This window comes from Urocitellus parryii, chromosome 12 (assembly GCF_045843805.1).
Source record: "Urocitellus parryii isolate mUroPar1 chromosome 12, mUroPar1.hap1, whole genome shotgun sequence".
Classification (NCBI taxonomy): Eukaryota; Metazoa; Chordata; class Mammalia; order Rodentia; family Sciuridae; genus Urocitellus; species Urocitellus parryii.
In genome coordinates this window covers 68698578-68717512 of record NC_135542.1, presented here as the reverse complement: position 1 = coordinate 68717512, position 18935 = coordinate 68698578, and the positions used below count along the sequence as shown (strand labels likewise).

At 52.0% G+C, this 18935-nt stretch overlaps 1 protein-coding gene across 1 annotated transcript in view; it reads right to left on the bottom strand.

Annotated features, from left to right (window-relative positions):
* Window positions 1–18935, bottom strand: part of Ttc7a (tetratricopeptide repeat domain 7A) — a 113466-nt gene that overhangs the window by 57777 nt on the left and 36754 nt on the right. The window contains exons 6-9 of the mRNA XM_026385724.2: window positions 12142–12220; window positions 11189–11346; window positions 10612–10675; window positions 253–390 (exon numbers count right to left, since the gene is read on the bottom strand). Of these exons, the coding sequence (XP_026241509.2) occupies window positions 253–390; window positions 10612–10675; window positions 11189–11346; window positions 12142–12220 (439 nt within the window). The remainder of the gene's footprint in view (window positions 1–252; window positions 391–10611; window positions 10676–11188; window positions 11347–12141; window positions 12221–18935) is intronic.

Below are 18935 nucleotides of genomic sequence, written 5' to 3'. Positions count from 1 at the left end.
TTTTATTATGTATGACAGTATTCATATCTTTTTACATGCAGGAACTCATTTATTCTCCCCAACAACCCCCATTTCACAGATGAGGAAGCTGGGGTTGATAGGACTTGCCAAGGTCATGGGGCTAAAAAAGGCACAGCAGCCTGGCAGGAGAGTGACAAGTGGAGGTGGGGTGGGGATAAATGGTGGCATCATCAGATTTCCTGATGTACTGTCTGACTCCGGGAGTGCAGTGGGCTGCATGGGCAGCCGTACCTCAGAAAGCATGTCGTACTGCCCCCTCCTGCCCAGCGTGATGCTCAGGAGGTCATAGATGGCCGCAGCATTCTGTAGGCTCACCATCCGGTCCTCTGCCTGCTCAGGGGCCCGGCTCAGCACCACATCCCGATTTGCCTGTGGATGGAATGTGGTTTGGGAATGAGTAAGGACAGAAGATAAGCAGGTGCTTGTCCCCACAGGGTCCCCACCTTGCAGGCCCAAGCACTATCACCTTCTGTCACCACCCCAGGCCAAGCAAATAGCCATACTCCCAGAAGCAACCTTGTTCCACTCCCATGAAGGGGTCCAGAGATAGAGAAATGCCACCTTAGTCCCAGGTGGGACTGGGATGCAATCTGCAGTTCTGCAAAAATTCAAACCTATAGCCGGCGCGATGGCACATGCCTGTAATCCCGCAGCTCAGGAGGCTGAGGCAGGGGGATCGCAAGTTCAAAGCCAGCCTCAGTAAATTAGCAAGAAAAAGCAATGTGGCGAGACCCCGTCTCTGAATAAAAAGTAAAATGGGTTGGGGATATATCAGTGGTTAAGTGCCCCTGGATTCAATCCCCAGTATAAAAAAAAAAAAAAAAGTGCTACAACCATACAGCTGTCATCTCAATGCACCCATTGTTACACTTAGCCACTGTCCTTTGTACGAGTTTACTTCTTCTCAATTCAGGATCCAATCCTGGACCATGCCCAGGTGCCATGCCCATTAGCCTTCTTTCATCTGGAAGAGCCCCCTCAGCCTCTCTTTCACGGCACTGGCGTTGATGAGTATGGAGCCGTTTCTAGAATTTGCAATTCTCCCCAACCATAGCATGAGCTTCAGATAACATGGGGACCACCCAGTTTGGGTGTGGGGGCTCTGCTGCTCCCCCTCCTGGGAGGAGAGCTAGGGCTGTGGCCTCTCAATATCCTCTTCTCCCCTCTCCAACCCCACCTCTTCCCATCTCTCCTGTGTCTAGTCCAGAAGACCCCTGGCTCCTCTCGTCCCACCCCAGAGTGAGCTTCCCCACACCAAGGGCTCTGCTGCTGGCCTCCAGCCTGCAGATTTCAGCGGCTCCTGGCATTGCCAGATGGCTGCCCAGGAGGGGAGGAGGGAAAGTGTGTTTTGAATCCGTGGTTCAGTGAATTCAGAAGGCATTCCTTGTCACCAGGCCTGAAACCCCGTCACGGAGGGGGGATTCTTCTTCTGTGGTCTCGGGCATGTGGTCCCACATCCTGCCCACCTCCATACCCAGGGGCAGAAGAGAGGGTGGAAAGGGAGCAGCTAAACAGCCACAGTCCTTGGGGGCTCTGAGCAGCAACAGGGCAGGGACTAGGCTGAGGACATTCTGGGGTCTGAAAAGACATCCACCCCACGTGTCCCCCACCACAGACACATGCATGCAAAGCTGAGCTCTGGCCAGAAGCTCCTGAAGGCTGCTCCCAGCCTCCTTCGCTGGCCCTCTCCTCTATGCCAAAGGGATCTCTGTCCTGTCCAGCATCTCCCTCCCTTTGTCTGCCCCCCCCCCCACCTCAAGAACAAGGATTCACCTTCCTGACACAACAGGAAGGAGCTCCAGACCCCGAAACCCCTGGGCCTCCATCATCAGATCCACAGGACTCTCCCATCCATCCCCAGGTGGTCCTGCCTCTCACTCCTACAGATCCAGGGCCGAGGCTCCCAGGAGCAAGTGGCTGGGGAGACAGAAACCCCATGGCCTGCTGGTTCCGGCCATGACTGGCATGCTGGGCTGAAGCGTGCTCTCCTGGAGGCCCCCGGAAGCCAACACAAGTCCCAGCCCCAAGGAGGCAGCTCATTCATGGGGGCATTTCCAGCAGGGGGACAGACAAGTGCCTCGGGGTGCTGACAGCTGCCCGTCAAGCCAAATTCAGTGAGAGTTGTCCATTTCCCCAGGGACATGGGGCCCAGCAGAGAATGCCTAGGAGAGTATGGAATGCCAGGAATTCCCCAGACAGGCTGGTCACTGGAGCCAGCCCGGTTAATATGAACTGATCAGGAGACAGGATGGGGAAGGAAAGGGCCAAGAAACCCCCTCCCTCCCAGTGACGCCACAACGCAGCCACCTACAAGGATTCTGGGGAGAGGTTTTCCAGGAGCTGAGAAGAAACACAGCCCTCCTCTCACCCCCAGCAATGGACCTCCAGCTCCTCCTCCAGCAGCTCTTCTCACAGCTGGAGCAGAGCCCAGGGAGGGGGCCTCTACCAGGGAGGAGGCAATGAGAAGATGGGGAACAGAGACCGCGCCCTAGGGAGACCCAGGGAGGGGGCTACCGCGTGCACATGCTGAGTGCAACCTGACCAGAATTTTGGTGGGATGGAGAAGTCAGGATGGAAGGGGAGAGGCTGGGTGGCTTTTTGCTTTTCTTTCTTTTTTAATACAGGGGGTTGAACCCAGGGGCGCTCAGCCACCACTCAACCACGGAGTCACATCCCCAGTCCTCTTTTGTACTTTTTATTTAGAGACAGGGTCTCATTAAGTTACTGAGAGCCTCGCTAAGTTGCTGAGGCTGGCTTGGAACTTGTGTTCCTCCTGCCTCATCCTCCAGAGCTGCTGGGATTACAGGGGTGTGCCACTGTGCCTGGCTTTGCTTTTCTTGTTTTGTTTTTTCGTTTTATCCCCAGCACTAGGGGTTGAACCTGAGGCCTGGTACATGCCAGGTAAGTACTCTACCACTGAGCTACATCCCCACCCCTTATTTTTCATTTTCTTTTGAGACAGGGTCTTACTAAGTTGCTGAAGCTGGTCTTGAACTTGTGACCCTCCTGCCTCAGTGTCTTGAGGAGCTGGGATTATAGGCACCATGACTATGTCTGATTAGGGGTGGCTTTTTTGGGGGAGTGGGGGGTGTGAAGCCTGGCTGGGAACATCCAGGGCCTATGCATCTGCCTCTGCAGATCTGCCCTGTCCAGGGGACTGTGAGCAGCCAGCTGCCACTACTGCCCTTCCGTGACTGCTCACCCAGCAGCTCCTCTTCAGCCACAGGAAGCTCCTTGAAGCTCTCTGTCATCACTAAGGCCCTAATTTAGTCACGCTGCAGTTCCCTGTCAACTGAAACGCCTTCTGGTTCCTCACAAAGCCATCAAGGTGGCCCCTTCCTGCAGCCGATGCATTTCGCCGTGGAAGCCAGGGCTCCCACCCTCACCAGCACAGGGGTGAGCCCAGTGCACCCCTGACTGGCTCATCAGTTCTTGTGACATGGCTGTGTCATCTCGAGACTGAGCCCCTAGCACAGCCTCCGACACAGAACCTCACTAATACACCTTCGTAGAGTGAGCAACTCCCCAGCGAGGAAGATTCAAACCCCACCCACCCTAGACCTTGGCCTAGAGGAGAACAGGCCGCTGAGGGCGCGCTGCTGGAGGGAGGGTTGGATTTGCAGAACTGGGCATTAATTAGGTCAGACTAATAGGAACAGAAAAGAGGAGTACAGCAGAGCAAATCCTCCTCCTGGTTTCTGGGGCCAGTAGGGAAGGCAGGCTCTTGGGCGTCCTCAGATCTTACGCAAACCAGCACCTGTGCCAAGAGGGAAGCGTGCCTCCCCGGGGGGACAGCCAGAAGCAGAGGTTTGCCAGGAGGTTACTATGGCTTTGGGGCAGGGCTGCCTTGAAACACTGTGGTTGCCAGGCAGCGCCTGTGTATGTAACCATGGTAACAGGGTGGGGTGGGGGAAACCAGCAGAAAGGAGGAAGTTGTGGGGGCTGGTGGGTGAAGCCACTAAGGAGTAGGAATTCATGTGCAGCTCAGCAGCCCGGAGCAAGACTCAGCTGCCAGGGCCTCAGAGTCCCCAGTTGTCCCACTTCCTCCTCCCTCGGCTCACTGCCCTTAAGCCACACAGACCCCAGGCTTCAGCAACAGCCTGCACAGAATGCGTGCCCGCCTCCTCCTGCGGTTCTTCCCTTCCACCATTTATTCACAAGGCCTCAGATTCCGGCTTGCACTGGGAGATCCTCCAGATCAAAGGCAGTCACGCATGAGTGTGCCTGACACCCTTAAAGTAATACATGGCCACTCAACTGCCTTCCCACCACCTTCCTCCATTCGGCTCTCGGGGTTTCTCCCTGCCTCCTCCCCTACCTGGCACTGACTGCCTCGACCTCGACCCAGGCTCCCTGTCTCTGGGAATGCTCTACTTTAATCTGTGCAGTTAACCCCAAGCAGGGCTTCCACGGTTGTCCCTGCCCCTAGCCTTTGTCCCTTTGACAGGTCTCCCAGGGAAGAACTCTCCCCTACAGCTTCTGGTGGCCCCAGGAGGGAAAGCCAATGCTCCTCCCCACAAACCCCTTGATCCAATAGCTTACACTGCCACCTGGATGCACATCTGCTCTTTGGACAAGTATCCATGGGACAAATATGGGAATCTCCATTTCCCCAGGCCAGCCCACCTGAAACCTAAGGCATATGCCACTCAAGTTCAAACAGGCTTGTGTTAGATGTTACTCTATTAGAAGCTGAATTCTCATGCCCATCATCGTAACTGGCCTCACAGTAATTCCATGAAAGGGTTAGCAATAAAGCCACAGGTCCCCTATTCCCAGATGAGGACGCTGAGTTCCAATCTCTGATGGCCAGTCCAAGACCTGCTACTTACCTGAGCCCTAGCTGCCCCTTGCTCTTCCATCTGTTCCTTCTGACCTGGCAAGGTGTAAGCTCAGTTCCTAGCCTCTGCTGGCTGCAGGGCTCAGACCACACTGACCTTTGCCTCTGCCCAGCCCTATTTCTCCTCTCTAATCCTAGACTGAGACAGGGCTCCAGTCTAAGAGAAGGACAGGGGAAAACCTTCTAAATGTCATCCTATCATTCTCAAAACAACCAATGCACACAGATAGGTAGTGGTGACCCAGATTAGAACTCAGACATTCCCTGCCACCAGGTGTCTCTGGGACAGTGTCCAATAGCTTCCCTCATGTCACCAGGTTGGCTCTGCTTAAGAAAGAACAAAAGCAAGGCTGAGAAGGTAGCTCTGGGTAGCACGCTTGCCTGGCCTGTGCAAGGCCCCAGATTCTTCACCAGTATTCGGGGGCCGTGGGGAGAAAGAATGAAAGCAAAACAGGCGGACAAGGCGCCAGTCAGGCCTCAGGCGCTGCTTCTCTGAAAAGATGCTCCTGGGGCAGTGTGTGGAAGGCCCTGCTCAACCCTATTCTCAGAGACAGCTCTCCACAGGCAAGGAGCAAGCCTCAGGACCTCCTGCTGACATGCCCGACAATCGCCCTAGATAGAAGCCTCCCAGCAGCATCCCTGCCCAGTGCCTCCCCCTCCTTAGAGGTTGCTGTCATGTTCCGCTCCTGCTATTGTCCCCCACCAGCAGACATAATCACCACCGGCTTTCACAGGGCCAAGAAATAACATGCTCTGTGACGTGTTCCATCTACCCAGCAACCTGGGCCAGGCCCGTGCCTGCCCCCATGTGCCTGCCACAGTGGGCTCCCATGGCAGAAATCATAGCTCTTCCTGGCAGCCAATGAGAGACTCTCCCACTGCTGTGGAATCAAGGCTCTCCCACTACTACCCAATCAGCCCCTTCCCCATGGCAGCCTTCAGCAGAGCAAGGCCTGTGTTACAGCAGACCAGACGCCAACACTTGGAACAATCTGTCTCATCTTCTGAGTCCCAAATGGAACCAAGCCCAGGAAGTCCTTAAACACACACACACACACACACACACACACACACACAGGCTGGGGGTATAGCTCAGTGGTAGTGCACTTGGCTACATGTGCAAGGTCCTGGGTTTGATCCCAAACAACACACATACACATACACACACACAAAAGAAAATCCCCCCAAATAAAGAAAATCCCACAAATAAAGAAAATTCCACAAATAAAGAAAATTCCACAAATAAAGAAAATTCCACAAATTGAATGGAATCCTCAGTATTTCAACCATATCAGAACATACATGTTCTAAAAAAATAACTAAATTGGAACCAAGTACTTTTCAGGACAAATACACATATCAAACAATGTGTGTACGTATGTATAGACCAGGCACCTTTGTGTTCATTTTCTAACTTGATCCGACCAAACTCCTGATAGAGAGGCTGGTTAGCTCCCCTCTATCCATGAGATAACTGAAATTCAGGGAGGTAAGGAACTTTCCCAGGCTGCATAGGATATGAATGGCAAATTCAAGATCAAACAGACAGACAGACACCCAGCAATGGGTATGGCATAAAGCCTGGCAGAGTCCCAGTCCCCAGGGCTGTATCTATCTACCCACCCTCTCCATGCCACCAGGCCTCTGTGCCCTTTCTGTTTCGGAGAGAGCAAACAAGCAGTGACTTCTTCCCCAGCTGAATGAAAACAAGGGACCAGGATTCAGTTTGCTTCAGCACATAGTTTTAAGCTCTGAATCAGTATTTTGGAAAAGACAAAGGTTGCCCTATCTCCTGGTTCTCCAACTGTCCAAGAAAATCAGACTGGTTTGGGGCTGGGGTTGTGGCTCAGCAGTAGAGCACTCGCCTCGCATGTGTGAGAGACCCTGGGTTCGATCCTCAGCAGCACATAAAAATAAATTAACAAAATAAAGATATTGTGTCCATGTATAACTAAAAAAATTATTAAAAGAAAATCAGACTGGTTTGATATATAGTTCTTGCAAAAACTGGGCATGGTGGTGCACGTCTATAATCCTAGTTACTCAGGAGGCTGAGGCAGAAGGATTGAAAGTTAGGGCCAGCCTGAGCAACTTAGCGGGACCCTGTCCAAATAAAACAAAAATAAAAAAGGGTTAGGGATGTAATTCAGTGGAACAGCACTTGCCTACCATGAGTGAGGCCCTGTGTTCAATCCCCAGTATTACAAAAATAAACAAAAACCCACCATCATTTGCATTTGGGGTTTAGCTGATGGGGTAATTCTAGTCTGCACTAGATGGGAAGATCCTGGGGACAGGACCAAGAATGGATCATCATGGTTATCTATAGTGCTGAGCATGGTTCAGGTTGTTATAGCTGCTTAAAGATGGATAAATGGCAAATGGGTGGGTGGGTAGATGAATGGTGGGTGGGTATATGTATGTACATATGTGTGTACATATGTATGTATGTATGTATGTATAGATGAGTGGGTAGAACGGTAGATGAATGAATAGTGGGTAAATGAATTTTAAAATGTTCCTCTGGCCCCCAAATCACAAAACTAAGTCCAAAACACAAACCTTGAATCAGTTATAACTCATATCCCTGCACTTCTGTGAAAGCAATTTTTGGTACTAGTTATTGAACCCAGGAGCACTCAACCACTAAACCACATCCCTAGCCCCTTTGAAATATATATTTTATTTAGGAATAGGGTCTGGCTAAGTTGCTTAGGGCCTTGGTAAGTTGCTGAGGCTGGCTTTGAGCTTGTGCTCCCCTGCCTCAGTTTCCCAAGCTGCTGGGATTACTGCCACTACATTTGTAGTTTCTGTTTATTTTGTCTCTCAAGAGCTTCCTCATTCATTCTGATCACATATTTATGCGTAACAAAAACCATATCCAAGGCACCAGACCTACGTCCATATCCCACACAGTTACTCCTCTGAGTCCCAAACCACAAACTAGGGTGCTTGCCCAAGAAGCCTGCAAACACCCTCCCCTGGAGCAGCTGCTCTGGTCATCCTGGAAGTGGGGAAGTGATGACAATTATGAGCTGGCTCTGCGGGAACAGCTTTCACTGCAGTGACAGGAATTCTGCATCATTGGCAGAACCCAAGTAGCAGCCAAGGATGCCAACTGCTTTTCTAGAGGTTTCTCCTTAAGCCTGTCATCTGCAACCAAACCCAGCCAGCATCAAAGAGAGATGAGGAAAATCCCACAGGCACATGAGGCCAGACTAAAGGTGCACGGAGCACAGGTGGGGGGTGGTCAGCGCAGGAGCCTGGGAAGGGGGCTGTTGGAGTGGAACCCACACCTAGCTCTCTGGCTGATCAAGAATAAGACTGGAGGGAAGGATGATGTTAAACAAAGGCAGGAGGGAAGACAAGTCTGGTCTCTGAGAAACAGCTCTGGGCCACAGATGCCAGATTTAGAACAGAAGAAAGGCTTTTGTAGGCGAGATACTAAAGCTAAGTCCATTGACAATGCTCTGCCCCCAAATTCCACATGCCTGACAGGCTGGGTGTGGGCCAGAGGAAACAAACCTGTGGCAGTGCCTCCTCCCATCACCCTGCAAACTGCTGCAGCCATTTCCCAGGACAGCACCAGCTCTGACCCCTGAGTCTCCTGGCCACCTCGGCCAGACATGTTCCCTATTGCAATACTGGAAAAGAACTGCTTGGAGGGAAGCAGCTATTCAGAAGCATTCACCTAGCTTCAAGCGTGGGCCATATTTTACCAAGAAGGCTACTCTACACTTGGGAAAACTGAGGTAGCTTTAGGTAAGGGGGCAAAATAACCTTAAGGGATCTGGTCCCGGGAGCCCTGATCAAGTCAAATCTACAGAAAGTGGGTCGTTGTGACAGAGCCTTGCCCTGGAGAAATGATAGCCATGGTTACACTGACAATGGCATGTCCCTGTTACAAAGCCCTCACTAAAGACTTGATGCATTCAATCTTCAAAATTACCTCTCTGGACCTTTTATAGATGAAAAAAAAAAAAAAAAAAAACAAGGATCAGAGCAGGTAGCAAGAGATAGAATCAAGATTGAACAAGATTGAAATCCAGGAGCTCACTCAGGACCTGCACTTTTATAAGGCATTTAGGGAGATGGATGTGGTTTGGATCATGACCACAAGCTTATTAATATGTGACCATGACCAAGAAATATACCTGCTCAGGCACTTAATTTTCTCATCTGTAAAATGGGAACATATTGGTATTAAACTGAATGTTTCCTGTGAAGGACACACTGCTCTCCTGTGAACATCAGACCTGGCACTTGGCAACTCCATCCCCACATATTTGGCTAACCAGCTAGGTTCCCTCCCCTAAGCAGCACCTACCCACCTCACAAGCACACCTCCAGCATACCCTACAGGATGGCTGGCCAGCTGACACTCCACATCAAATACCCAAAAAATGCCCCTACATGAGGACTTCTATACCCAAAGTGGACCAGCCTGGTAGAGGAAGGAGTGTCTTTGCCCCATGGTCCATCAACCCTCCTGCCACCTACCTGCCAGGAGAGCTGTGGAACCAGACACAACTCATCATCCAAGTTTCCTAAACAAGCCCTGGCATCGCCCCTCCCAGATGTCCAAAGGAACATTAATTTCTGGTTGTTCGGGGACCCAGATCAAGGGGTCTTGGTTTCTTAACCTCCACCTCTCTTTTTTTGGTACCAGGGATTGAACCCAGGGATGCCCACTGAGCCACATCCCCAGCCCTTTTTATTTTGAGACAGGGTCTCACTAAGTTGCTTAGGGCCTGGCTAAGTTGCTGAGGCTGGCTTTGAACTCGTGAGCCTCCTATCTCAGCCTCCAAAGCTGCTGGGATTACAGGAGTGTGCCACTGAGCCCGACTTAACTTCCATTTCTGCACACTGCTTTCAGATGCATTGTCTTAGAAGACCTATTCCTCAATCTGGTGGTCCTGCCTCACCAGCTCTGATAGACTCAGTTGGAGGACTTGACTCCAGCCAGCCATGGGGACATACATCTCTATATTTGGCTTTTGGGATCCCTGTTTCACCCTTTCCAATTCTCCTTAGACCTGTCCAGTCCATCCTTCATCTCACCACTTCCTAATCATCCAACTATGATGCACTCTCCTTTGTGAAGCCCTGCAAGCACTGACTTATTTTTCCAGAGCATGCATACACAGATACCCTGGATGCTGGAATTATTAACTTCTGTCCTCTCCCCGTCATTAAAACGTAAGCTCCCACAGGAGCACTGACTTTTCTCTCTTTTGGTTGTTGCAACAACTCTGGTATCTAGGCACAAGGCAAGTAATCAAGAATTGTTGCATGAACACATGAGTTAAGGCCACACTTACCTCTGAGTTACTGTCATCTATCTTTAGGGAAGAGGCTGAGAAAAAGACAGAGAGATTTGCCCCTGGCCCTCAGTTAACAAGGACAGAGCTGGAACCTGAACCTAAGCTTCCTGCCTCCAAGGCACATGCTCCTCCTGCTCCCGCCTGCAGCGCCCTGCTGAGTGTAATAATCACCTTTTGCAACCCCAGAGGAGGGGAAGTGCATTTAGTCCCTACCCCTTTGGGGACAGGCCTCCCAATGCAGCCTGTGCAGCCAAACATAAGCCTAAGAAGCTAGACTCACATTCCTTTCGGGGGAGCAGGGCCAAGACGCTCCCTCATAGGTGCATCCCTGGGAGGCAGAGTTTGGCCAGGTCATGGGTGGCCTGTGCCTAAGCTCCACGAGGCCCACCCCAGGATCAGAGGCCCCAAGAGGTGCCCGGGGCTTACCATGGACTCACTGATGAGCAGCAACAGGAGGGCCTCCTCGATGTTATCCTTGGGGCAGTAGAGGCTGAAAGATAAACAGCAGTCCTGGCTCCAGCCCAGCCCTCACCAATGGTCTGGCCCACCATGCAACCTTCTGCCCTGAGTGAGCACCAGCCTGGTAAGGTGACCCTCTCCTGCATAATTCACAGGAACCAGATACCACGTGCAGCTCTTTAACGTGCCCCAGTTATGGATCTGAAAGACCACAGGAGACCTGGCCCTTCCAGCCCCCGGTACTGCACTGCCTGAAGCAGCTGGGCGAGGAAGAAGCTCTTCCTATTGGCCCCAGACCCCATCTATATTGGCACAAATAAGAAAGGCATGTGTCAAAAGCAAGAGTATCAGGAAGGCAGATCATGTGTTTGGCTTCTGGGCCTTCTAGATTCTCCCTGCATCCACCCATGTCTCTAAAGAGCCTGCCTGGCCCTGTGCAGGGGAGAGGCTGGGAGGGAGCAGGGCAGAGTGAAGAGCTGCCAGTGCAAACAGACCCTGTGCACAGTGGGAGAATTGTGTGGTCCAGCAGGGTAGTGGAACTCACTTGTCCCCTTCATAGAGGTGAGGTTTCCGCAGGGTCTGTGTGACGAAGGAATTCTCCTCCTTGCTCATGAACTCAGGCAGAGGGTGGGACAGGGGGCTCCAGTAGCACTCCTCACTCAGGGAGTGCAGCAAGACCCCCGCCAGGTGCTTGGCCGCCATCTGGCAGAAAGGAAGGAACTCAGACCTGGGCACATGGGCTCTCCCTTGGCTCACCTCGACGGCCCTCCGCCCACCGTCCAGCCAATCTGCCCGACTTGCAGTGCGCTGCCCCTCCACTCCTCAGGGGCCCCCTGGCTTGGGTCAGTCCCTCCAGCACTGAGGCTGTCTCCACCCCTTCCTTTGGCTTTGGGTAGCTCTCCTGCATCTTTTCTCTCCTCTCCTAGACTAGGTGTTCCTTTTCTCCTTCTCCTGACCCCAGGGAGCCCAGCGCAGCTCTGAGCACCCTGGAAGCCCTTACAAGAGGTGGAGAAGGATAGGAGGCCACAGGTTCAGGCAGCCTCTCTACTAGAACCCAGGCTGAGATTCTGACAGGTGATCAAACATTTTAGTGGAGCAGCTGTGGTTATGACTTTAGAGGAATTAAGGCCAAAGAAGGCAGGCCTGAGTCAGGGCAAGAAAGCAAAGTCAAGGACATTTGCTAGGACACAAATTCCTAAGAATTACTAATATGGCCTTGCTAGGACAGTTTTGCGGGGGGTGGCATGGCACTAGATTTTAACTCTCATTCAATGCTTGGGCTATCACCCGGCTCTGGTGAGAGGATAGGAAGGTGCTTTTCGGGCTCAGTGGGAAGAGGATGAGATTGATTAATGATGTTTGCCATGCGCAGGGGCAGGTAGGCACCTGCACATGACACACTGCCATCCCTGGTTCAGGGGTTGCCTGCTAGCACTTCTGTTTCTCCCACTGAAACTGACCCCTGGAAAAAACAGCCAGAGCCAGCAGCCACGTTACCACTTTGAAGTTCTGCGTTGCTTTGGTCTCCACAGTCCGCAGAACCTCCCGGAGTTCCCTCATGCCCTTCACAATGTTCCTGGAGAGAGGGAGACAGAAGCAGGGTCATTACCAGCCTCAGTCCCTCGGATATTCTCATCAAGCCTATAGATCCAGGGAGGGAGCCTACCTGCTTGAGTACCTCCAGTTACTGGCACGAAAGGTCAGAGTTGGAACTCTAGGCCCCTGGAGGCCTTGGACATCAACGAGCAAAGAGGAAAGAGGTTCCTTCTCTCCCGAAGCCCCCAGAAACTCGGGGTTCTGGTTTACCACCAAAAGGATTCCAAGGCTGAGTACTACAAACAAGGTGTCACCTTGGCCCAGGTGCCTTTGGGTTGTCAGACTCAATTCTGCATCTCTACCTGCTGTATCTTGTCCACGCTACAACCTGTCTTCACTTCTGCATCTGCATCACCAGGCCCGGGCTAGCCCATCTCACCTTGGGCCTGATAGCCACGCCAGCCAGGACACTCCCTCTGTTCAGCCCTCTGTGCCCTGACATGGTTTTTAGAGTTTAACAGTGTGACCCACAGTGAGAAGGACACCTCTCATGGCAGTCTTGTGTTCCCACAGGCTTTCTTCGCTTGACACTGAAGTTCCTCGGCACCATACCTATCTCCTCTATGCACAGTCGACTGTGATGTCTTCTATTTTACCCCCATCCCCACTCTGCTTTTTAAACTGTTGGCTGCATTCCACACCTGTCCACCTTGCAAACCACCAATGTGTTGTGTCCTGCAGTTTGAAAACGCCTCCCAGCACCCCTGGAGTATCTGGATGGCACATAGAGGCCATCTGCCTCCTCCTCTGGCTAGCCTCCCCTGCAGTCCCCAGTCTAGGCCTTCAACACAGCCTCCTGGGACTGTCAGGGCACCCCTCCCATCTTCCCCACCTCAGCTCCCACCGCAGTTCTCAACGCCAAGTGTTGGCAATGGCTTCTCCACAGCCTTCCACAGCCTTTCCCTTCATGGGCCTTCAGAAACTAGTTCCAGAATCACTTCCTCCCGCCAAGGCCTCCCAGGTTGCTCCCCAAGCCTGCATCGCCTGGCTGTTAATTCCTCTTCTGAAGTAACTACAGAACCTTGAGGTCTTTGTAGGTCTGACCCTAGCACACTGTGGCCTCCTGAGGGTGGCGTCCGGGTCCCATGAGGTCCTGAAGTCCAGCTCTGTCAGAACTCCTGCTCGCAGCCTGTACTCAGGTGGGAGAAGCATGACCCTGCTCACCTGCTCAGAGGGTTCCCTGATCACACCACAAAGGGAAAGCAAGGGCTGCCAGTCCAGCAAACACAGGGAAGATCACAGAGCCAAAGCTGGTCACAGTTGGGGCGAGCCCCTCAACTCTCTCAGGTTCCTGAGGGGCTTGGGGTCTAGGAACTATAGAAGGGTAAGTTTGCAGATCCAAGCCCTTTGCCTTCAGGGAAGCGCTGGCTTCACACAAGAAAAAAATATGCAAACGACTAACATGATAAATGTCTCTATTCTCAGCCTTATTTTTAGGACTGAGAATGGATACGATGATCCCTGGGGCAGGGGCAGGGCCAGGGTCATGATCTTACCCAAACTGCCCCGTGCTCTGAAGAACCAGGAGAGGTGAGCAGGAAAGGGGACATGAACCTTAGAAACAGCTCACGACCATGTGCTGCTACAGACAGCTGTGTGGCCCAGGGAGCGGGTCGGCGTCTGGGGGCTTCAGTCTCCCTGTCTAGAAAACAAGGACTTCTGCTGTCTGCATGCCTCCACAGTCACGATTTTCCCATTATCTGTTCATCACTAGTATCATTTATGTAATACTTTATACCTTCTTTCTTTTTACTTCAGAATATATATTTCACTTTAACCAAAAATACCTGAAATCATGACTTTGTTGTACGGGTTTTTATTTATTTATGAGGCCCTGGGTTCAATCCCCAATAGATATTAAAGTACAGAAATTACTGGGGATCGAACCCAGGGCCTCATGCATTCTAAGCAAGGGCTCTACCACTAACTTACATCCCCGACCCTACAGAGTTGTTTTTTAAAAGTTAGTGTCTATCACTTAAAATCATCAGAGGTACCTGTCCCACTCTGAGAAAGTTTACATAAGAGGTTCTCAAAGTGTGGTCCCTGGACTAACAACATTAGTAATGTCCCAGGATCTTGTTGGAAAAGCAACTTGGGGTCTATCAAGTCTCCAGGGGGTTCTGATGGGACACTCAAGCTTGAGAACCACTGGCTTAGATGATTCCCAGTGTCCTCTAGATCTCCTTGTCTAAGAAGCCAGTTTTCAGAAGGGACAAACCCGAGCTTTGCAGCCAGATGCCACATCTCCACTCTTAGAGACATGAGGTGGCTTCTCTGAGTCCTAGATCCTGTCTGTGGGAGGATTCCCCATTTCCTCATAGAAAAATGTCAGGAAGATGATGAATGCAAAGCCCCAGCGCCCCCAAGCATGTGGGAGGGGCTCACTAAATATTATTTTCCTTTCTCCTAATTTGTATTTTAAAGATTATATTATGGATGTTTTAACTTTTATTATTTTTCCAGGAAGCTCAGGAGCTAATGACTGCCATGTGGGTGGGGAAGTGCCTGGTTCCTGAGGGAATCCCCCAGCTGTGTGTCCATCTGTCTCCTACTAGTCCTGGCCCCATAGGGGACCATAAGAGGATTCCCTGGTAGATGAACCAAGAGCAGGGACAGGCCTGGGGGCCCCCACAAGCCTGAAGAGGACAAGTTGGCAGTAGAGGTCCTTCAACCCCATGGAGGCCATCAGTCCTAGAAGCCAGAGATGGACAGTAGGCCACAGGCCAGGCCTAGTCAGCTGTAGGGACAGGGTGGCACTAGCCACCACAAGGGGAAATAAAGACAGACTGCAGAAGCTCCCAGCCAAGAGGGAAAACGGCTGGTCATGGGAACCCAGTCCACAGGATAGCAACGCCAGGCAACTGGGTCAAACAGCCACGGGCTGAGGCGGACTGTCCCTGAAGCTGCCCAGGGCCCTGTGGTCCAGAAGACGCCGGCAGTTCCCTGGCCCTCGGGTGATTTTCCACTCTGTGGGCTACCTGCCAGCCTCCTCCTTGGCAGCCTGGCCCAGGCTGCTACCGGAGGCTGGAGCCAAGGGTGACTACAGCCTCTTCTTCCCGCTCTACTGCAAGGACCAGCCTCTCTCGGCCACTACCAGGAGATCCCAGCCTTAGTCCTTACACCAGCCTCACCCCTGTACCAGCAGATTGGCACCACCTGGGGGCTGAGGGAGGGGATGCTGACTCCCTTTCAAAATGCACAAGATCCTGTTTCCCAAAAGTTGTGTCTCATTATTTTTAAACTTACAAGGGATTTTGGCATCTAAATAAGCTCCCGAGAATTCTACAGCAAAGCAAACCATCACCCTGGGGCATGTTTTGAGCAAATCCCAGTTTTTGTTGAATAGCCTTAAAGAGAAAACACACACACACACACACACACACACACACACACACACACATACACACACACACAGAGGTTCTGATGGCCAGGGCCGCATGGGGGAGATGCGAGATCCCAGCCCACACTGCCCTGTTCTGCAACACTGGGAATGCGCCCTGCCTCAGCTTACCCCTCTGAGAAACAAGAAACCAGAAGGGGTTTCTCAAGCACCCCAGATGGCCACCAGCCTGAGCAATCCCAGCCCAGGCCTAAAGCTGCCTGTGCCAGGTGGAGCCGGGGCTTTTCCGAGCATTTCTGGCTGCCTCGTGAGAGGGCAGCTTGAAAGATCTCTTTGTTCTTGTCTCTCCCGCTGACCTTTCTGAGCCAAGCTGCCCACTTTTAACAATATCCAAACAGGGCCTCAAACAAATCCTGGCCCAGAAACAGGCTGCGTGGGGAGAAGCCAGGAAGCCGTTTATTCCAACTAAAGTAAAGCCAGAGAGAGAGAGAGAGAGAGAGAGAGAGAGAGAGAGAGAGAGAGAGAGAGATAGGTATATGCGGTGATGGATCAAGGACAACAGTTCAGGAAGACTTCCAGGTGGGACTGCAAGGAGGTGGCCCACTCCTCCAGTCCTGTGGCCAGCAGCAGGTGGTGGTGTGCATTTTCCAAAGCCCTTCCCCTTGTTTAGTCTTTGTGGTTTCTTTTGAAGTGAGAGAGGCCAGCAGGCCCCATTATTCCAGCACAAGTGCAAAAGGTTTTGGTATAAAGAAGGCCTCCAAGAAATTGTGGCTGAATAAACAAATCCCCTCTCCCAGTGGGGAAAGTCAAGCCAGGACAGTGCCTTCTTCACAGGTCACCACCTTTGGCAATGGCAGTGACAGGCTTACAGCAGCCACCAAGGGCTCAGATTTTCCTTCTTTTCAACCTGGAAACCCCTGAAACGTGTTTCCACCTGGAACACTTCTACTCTCCCTTCCTGGCTATTGAACTCCAGAACTTCTGGGACTTAACTTAATCTGCAAAGTCTTTAAAAAGTGCCGACTGCATACCTAGGTACCTGGTCATCAGCCCCATTGGCAAGAGGCAGTCAGTAAATACTTGTGGAATAAATTAAGAGTGAACGAGTGGATGAATATCTTGTGTGTGGCCTTGCATGCCAGCAGCCCACAGTCTTGTTAAGTTGGCCATGCTCCTGATTTACCTGGAGCTCAGCAAAAGGTTTTGCACACAGTGAGTGCCTGATGAAGTTTTGCTGAAGGGGATTGCTTTGATTTGAAACAGAGGAGAAATGACATGGAATTAATTACTGAAAGGAATCTAAACAGATGCTGGTGTACATGACCCCAACCAGAAGCCCCTACCAGAAGTTAGCATTTCAGGACTGGATCATGTGTAAGAGGTTTTTGGTCAAAGACCCAGAAGAGTGAGCATAGCCAGTTGGCAGATCTCAAAAGCTGGAGGGTTGAACTTTGAGACAAGGTTAGGTGAAGTTCAATGGTTAGCAAGTTGTACACTTCTGCCAGAGATCTAAATCACTTTTTTCAAAAACTAAAATTCTTCAGCTCTAGCCCTAGAATAAGGCTGTGCTCAGGATGAGCCCAGGACTGAGGATGCCCAAGACTGAGGATGCCCAGGACTGAGGAGGCCTAGGCAATGGGCTCTTCCTTCCCAGTGAGGTAGAGGATGGGCAGCAGTTAGGGTCAGATGGCTGCAAACCATAAGTAAAGAGTGTGCATTAAGAGAGGCTGGGATGGGCCCTGGAGGTCTCCCTACGACCCTCAGCATGGTACAGAACACAGGAACTCAGCACGGGTTTCACTGTTGGGTGACTCTTGTCCTTAACTCCCCTGAGAACAATCCATCTCCTGCCCTCCGTGGCCCTGCATGCACTGGTGGCTGCTGAGAATAAGACAAATTACTGTTTATTGAACACACTCTCACGGGGGTCCACCAAACAGCAGGCTGGGTTGCCAAACACACTTCCCCACTTTCCCACTCATTGCCAAGTGCAGAAGGTGCAACACACACACACACACACACACACACACACACACACACACCAGGGAAAGGAAGAATGTTCAACTGCTGGTCCCAGGAAGCTGCCTTAGAAAACACATTCACTCCCTTCTCTGTTTTTGGTTTGGGTACAGTGAGCACATGTTGCTTTACTAATTAAAAAAAAAAAAAAAAAAAAAAAAGTTTTTTTTTTTTTTAAAGAACAAGCATAAAACATACTGCCTACCTGGTTTAAGGCACGAGGCCCACGTGCACCACAACCCTGCAGAGAATGGGTGTAGGCAGGAGGGAGGGGGAAAAATGGAGAAAGGGCCCTTTGCCTACGATGGGTGAAGGAGCAGAGTCAGCTCACGGCCCTGTTCTTGGCAGATGCCCAGGCATTGAGTCCTAGTGAGGTCAGAGTCACTGACAGGACAAACTACTTCCCTGGCATTTCACTGTGGCACATCCCTCCTTCCCCTCCCAGCCCCCTGCTGCCCCACCCCTGGAGCTGTTTCATGCAGGTGAACCAAGATGGGTCCAGCTGCCATTACACCCGTGTCCCCCTGCCTGGCGACACAACAGAAGGGTGCTCCCTCCTGTCAGTCCTGCCCACAGAACTGCCTGGAGTGAGGTTCCAACCGGAGTCCATGGCTGCCCTCTAGTGGCAGCAAGGGAAAGTGAACCCTCCAGGTGTCCCAACCCCCACCCTTTGCATGAGGGCCTCCCAATTCCTGACTGTCCCTTCAGGTCAGCCCTTTGAGATTTAACTCAGTTAGGAACCCTGTCATCACCCACAGAGTAGTGGGTAGGAGTCATCTGCGGAAATTAACTGCTGGATCGATAGGGCAAGGCCCCTGGAAGAAGTTAATAGCCCTCAGTCACACTGACTGAGCCACGGGCCAGCAGCCCCTGACTTAGCCAGCGTGAGGGGAGCTCAGACTACAAGGGAAGCTGTGTGGCTCAGGCACATGTCACTCACTCTGCACGAGGGACAAGACCATGCTCTTGAAATTCTGTCAAATCCTCCACAGGAGGGCCATGGCTGGATGCTGGGGCAGACACTGCTGGTGGCCTGCAGGCCCCACCCTGGGCCCACCAGACACCTGGGGAATGAGCTGAGGCTCCACCATCTCCCTTCCCTTAGCAGCACCTTAGCCCCATCTCCACCTTGTCTGGCTCCTCAGGTGAATCCAAGCCACCTCTGGGGCCCACCCAGTCCCAGGTACACCTCCCCCTCCCTGCCTTCTTTTCTTCCCCTGTCTGAACTTCTTTGCTGTAGGTCCCCCTGGGACCTATCCTGTTCCACCACAAGTAAGGGTCGGGCTGGGCACAAGGCGGGCACTTGGGGCTGCTGGGGAGGGAACTGCTAGGC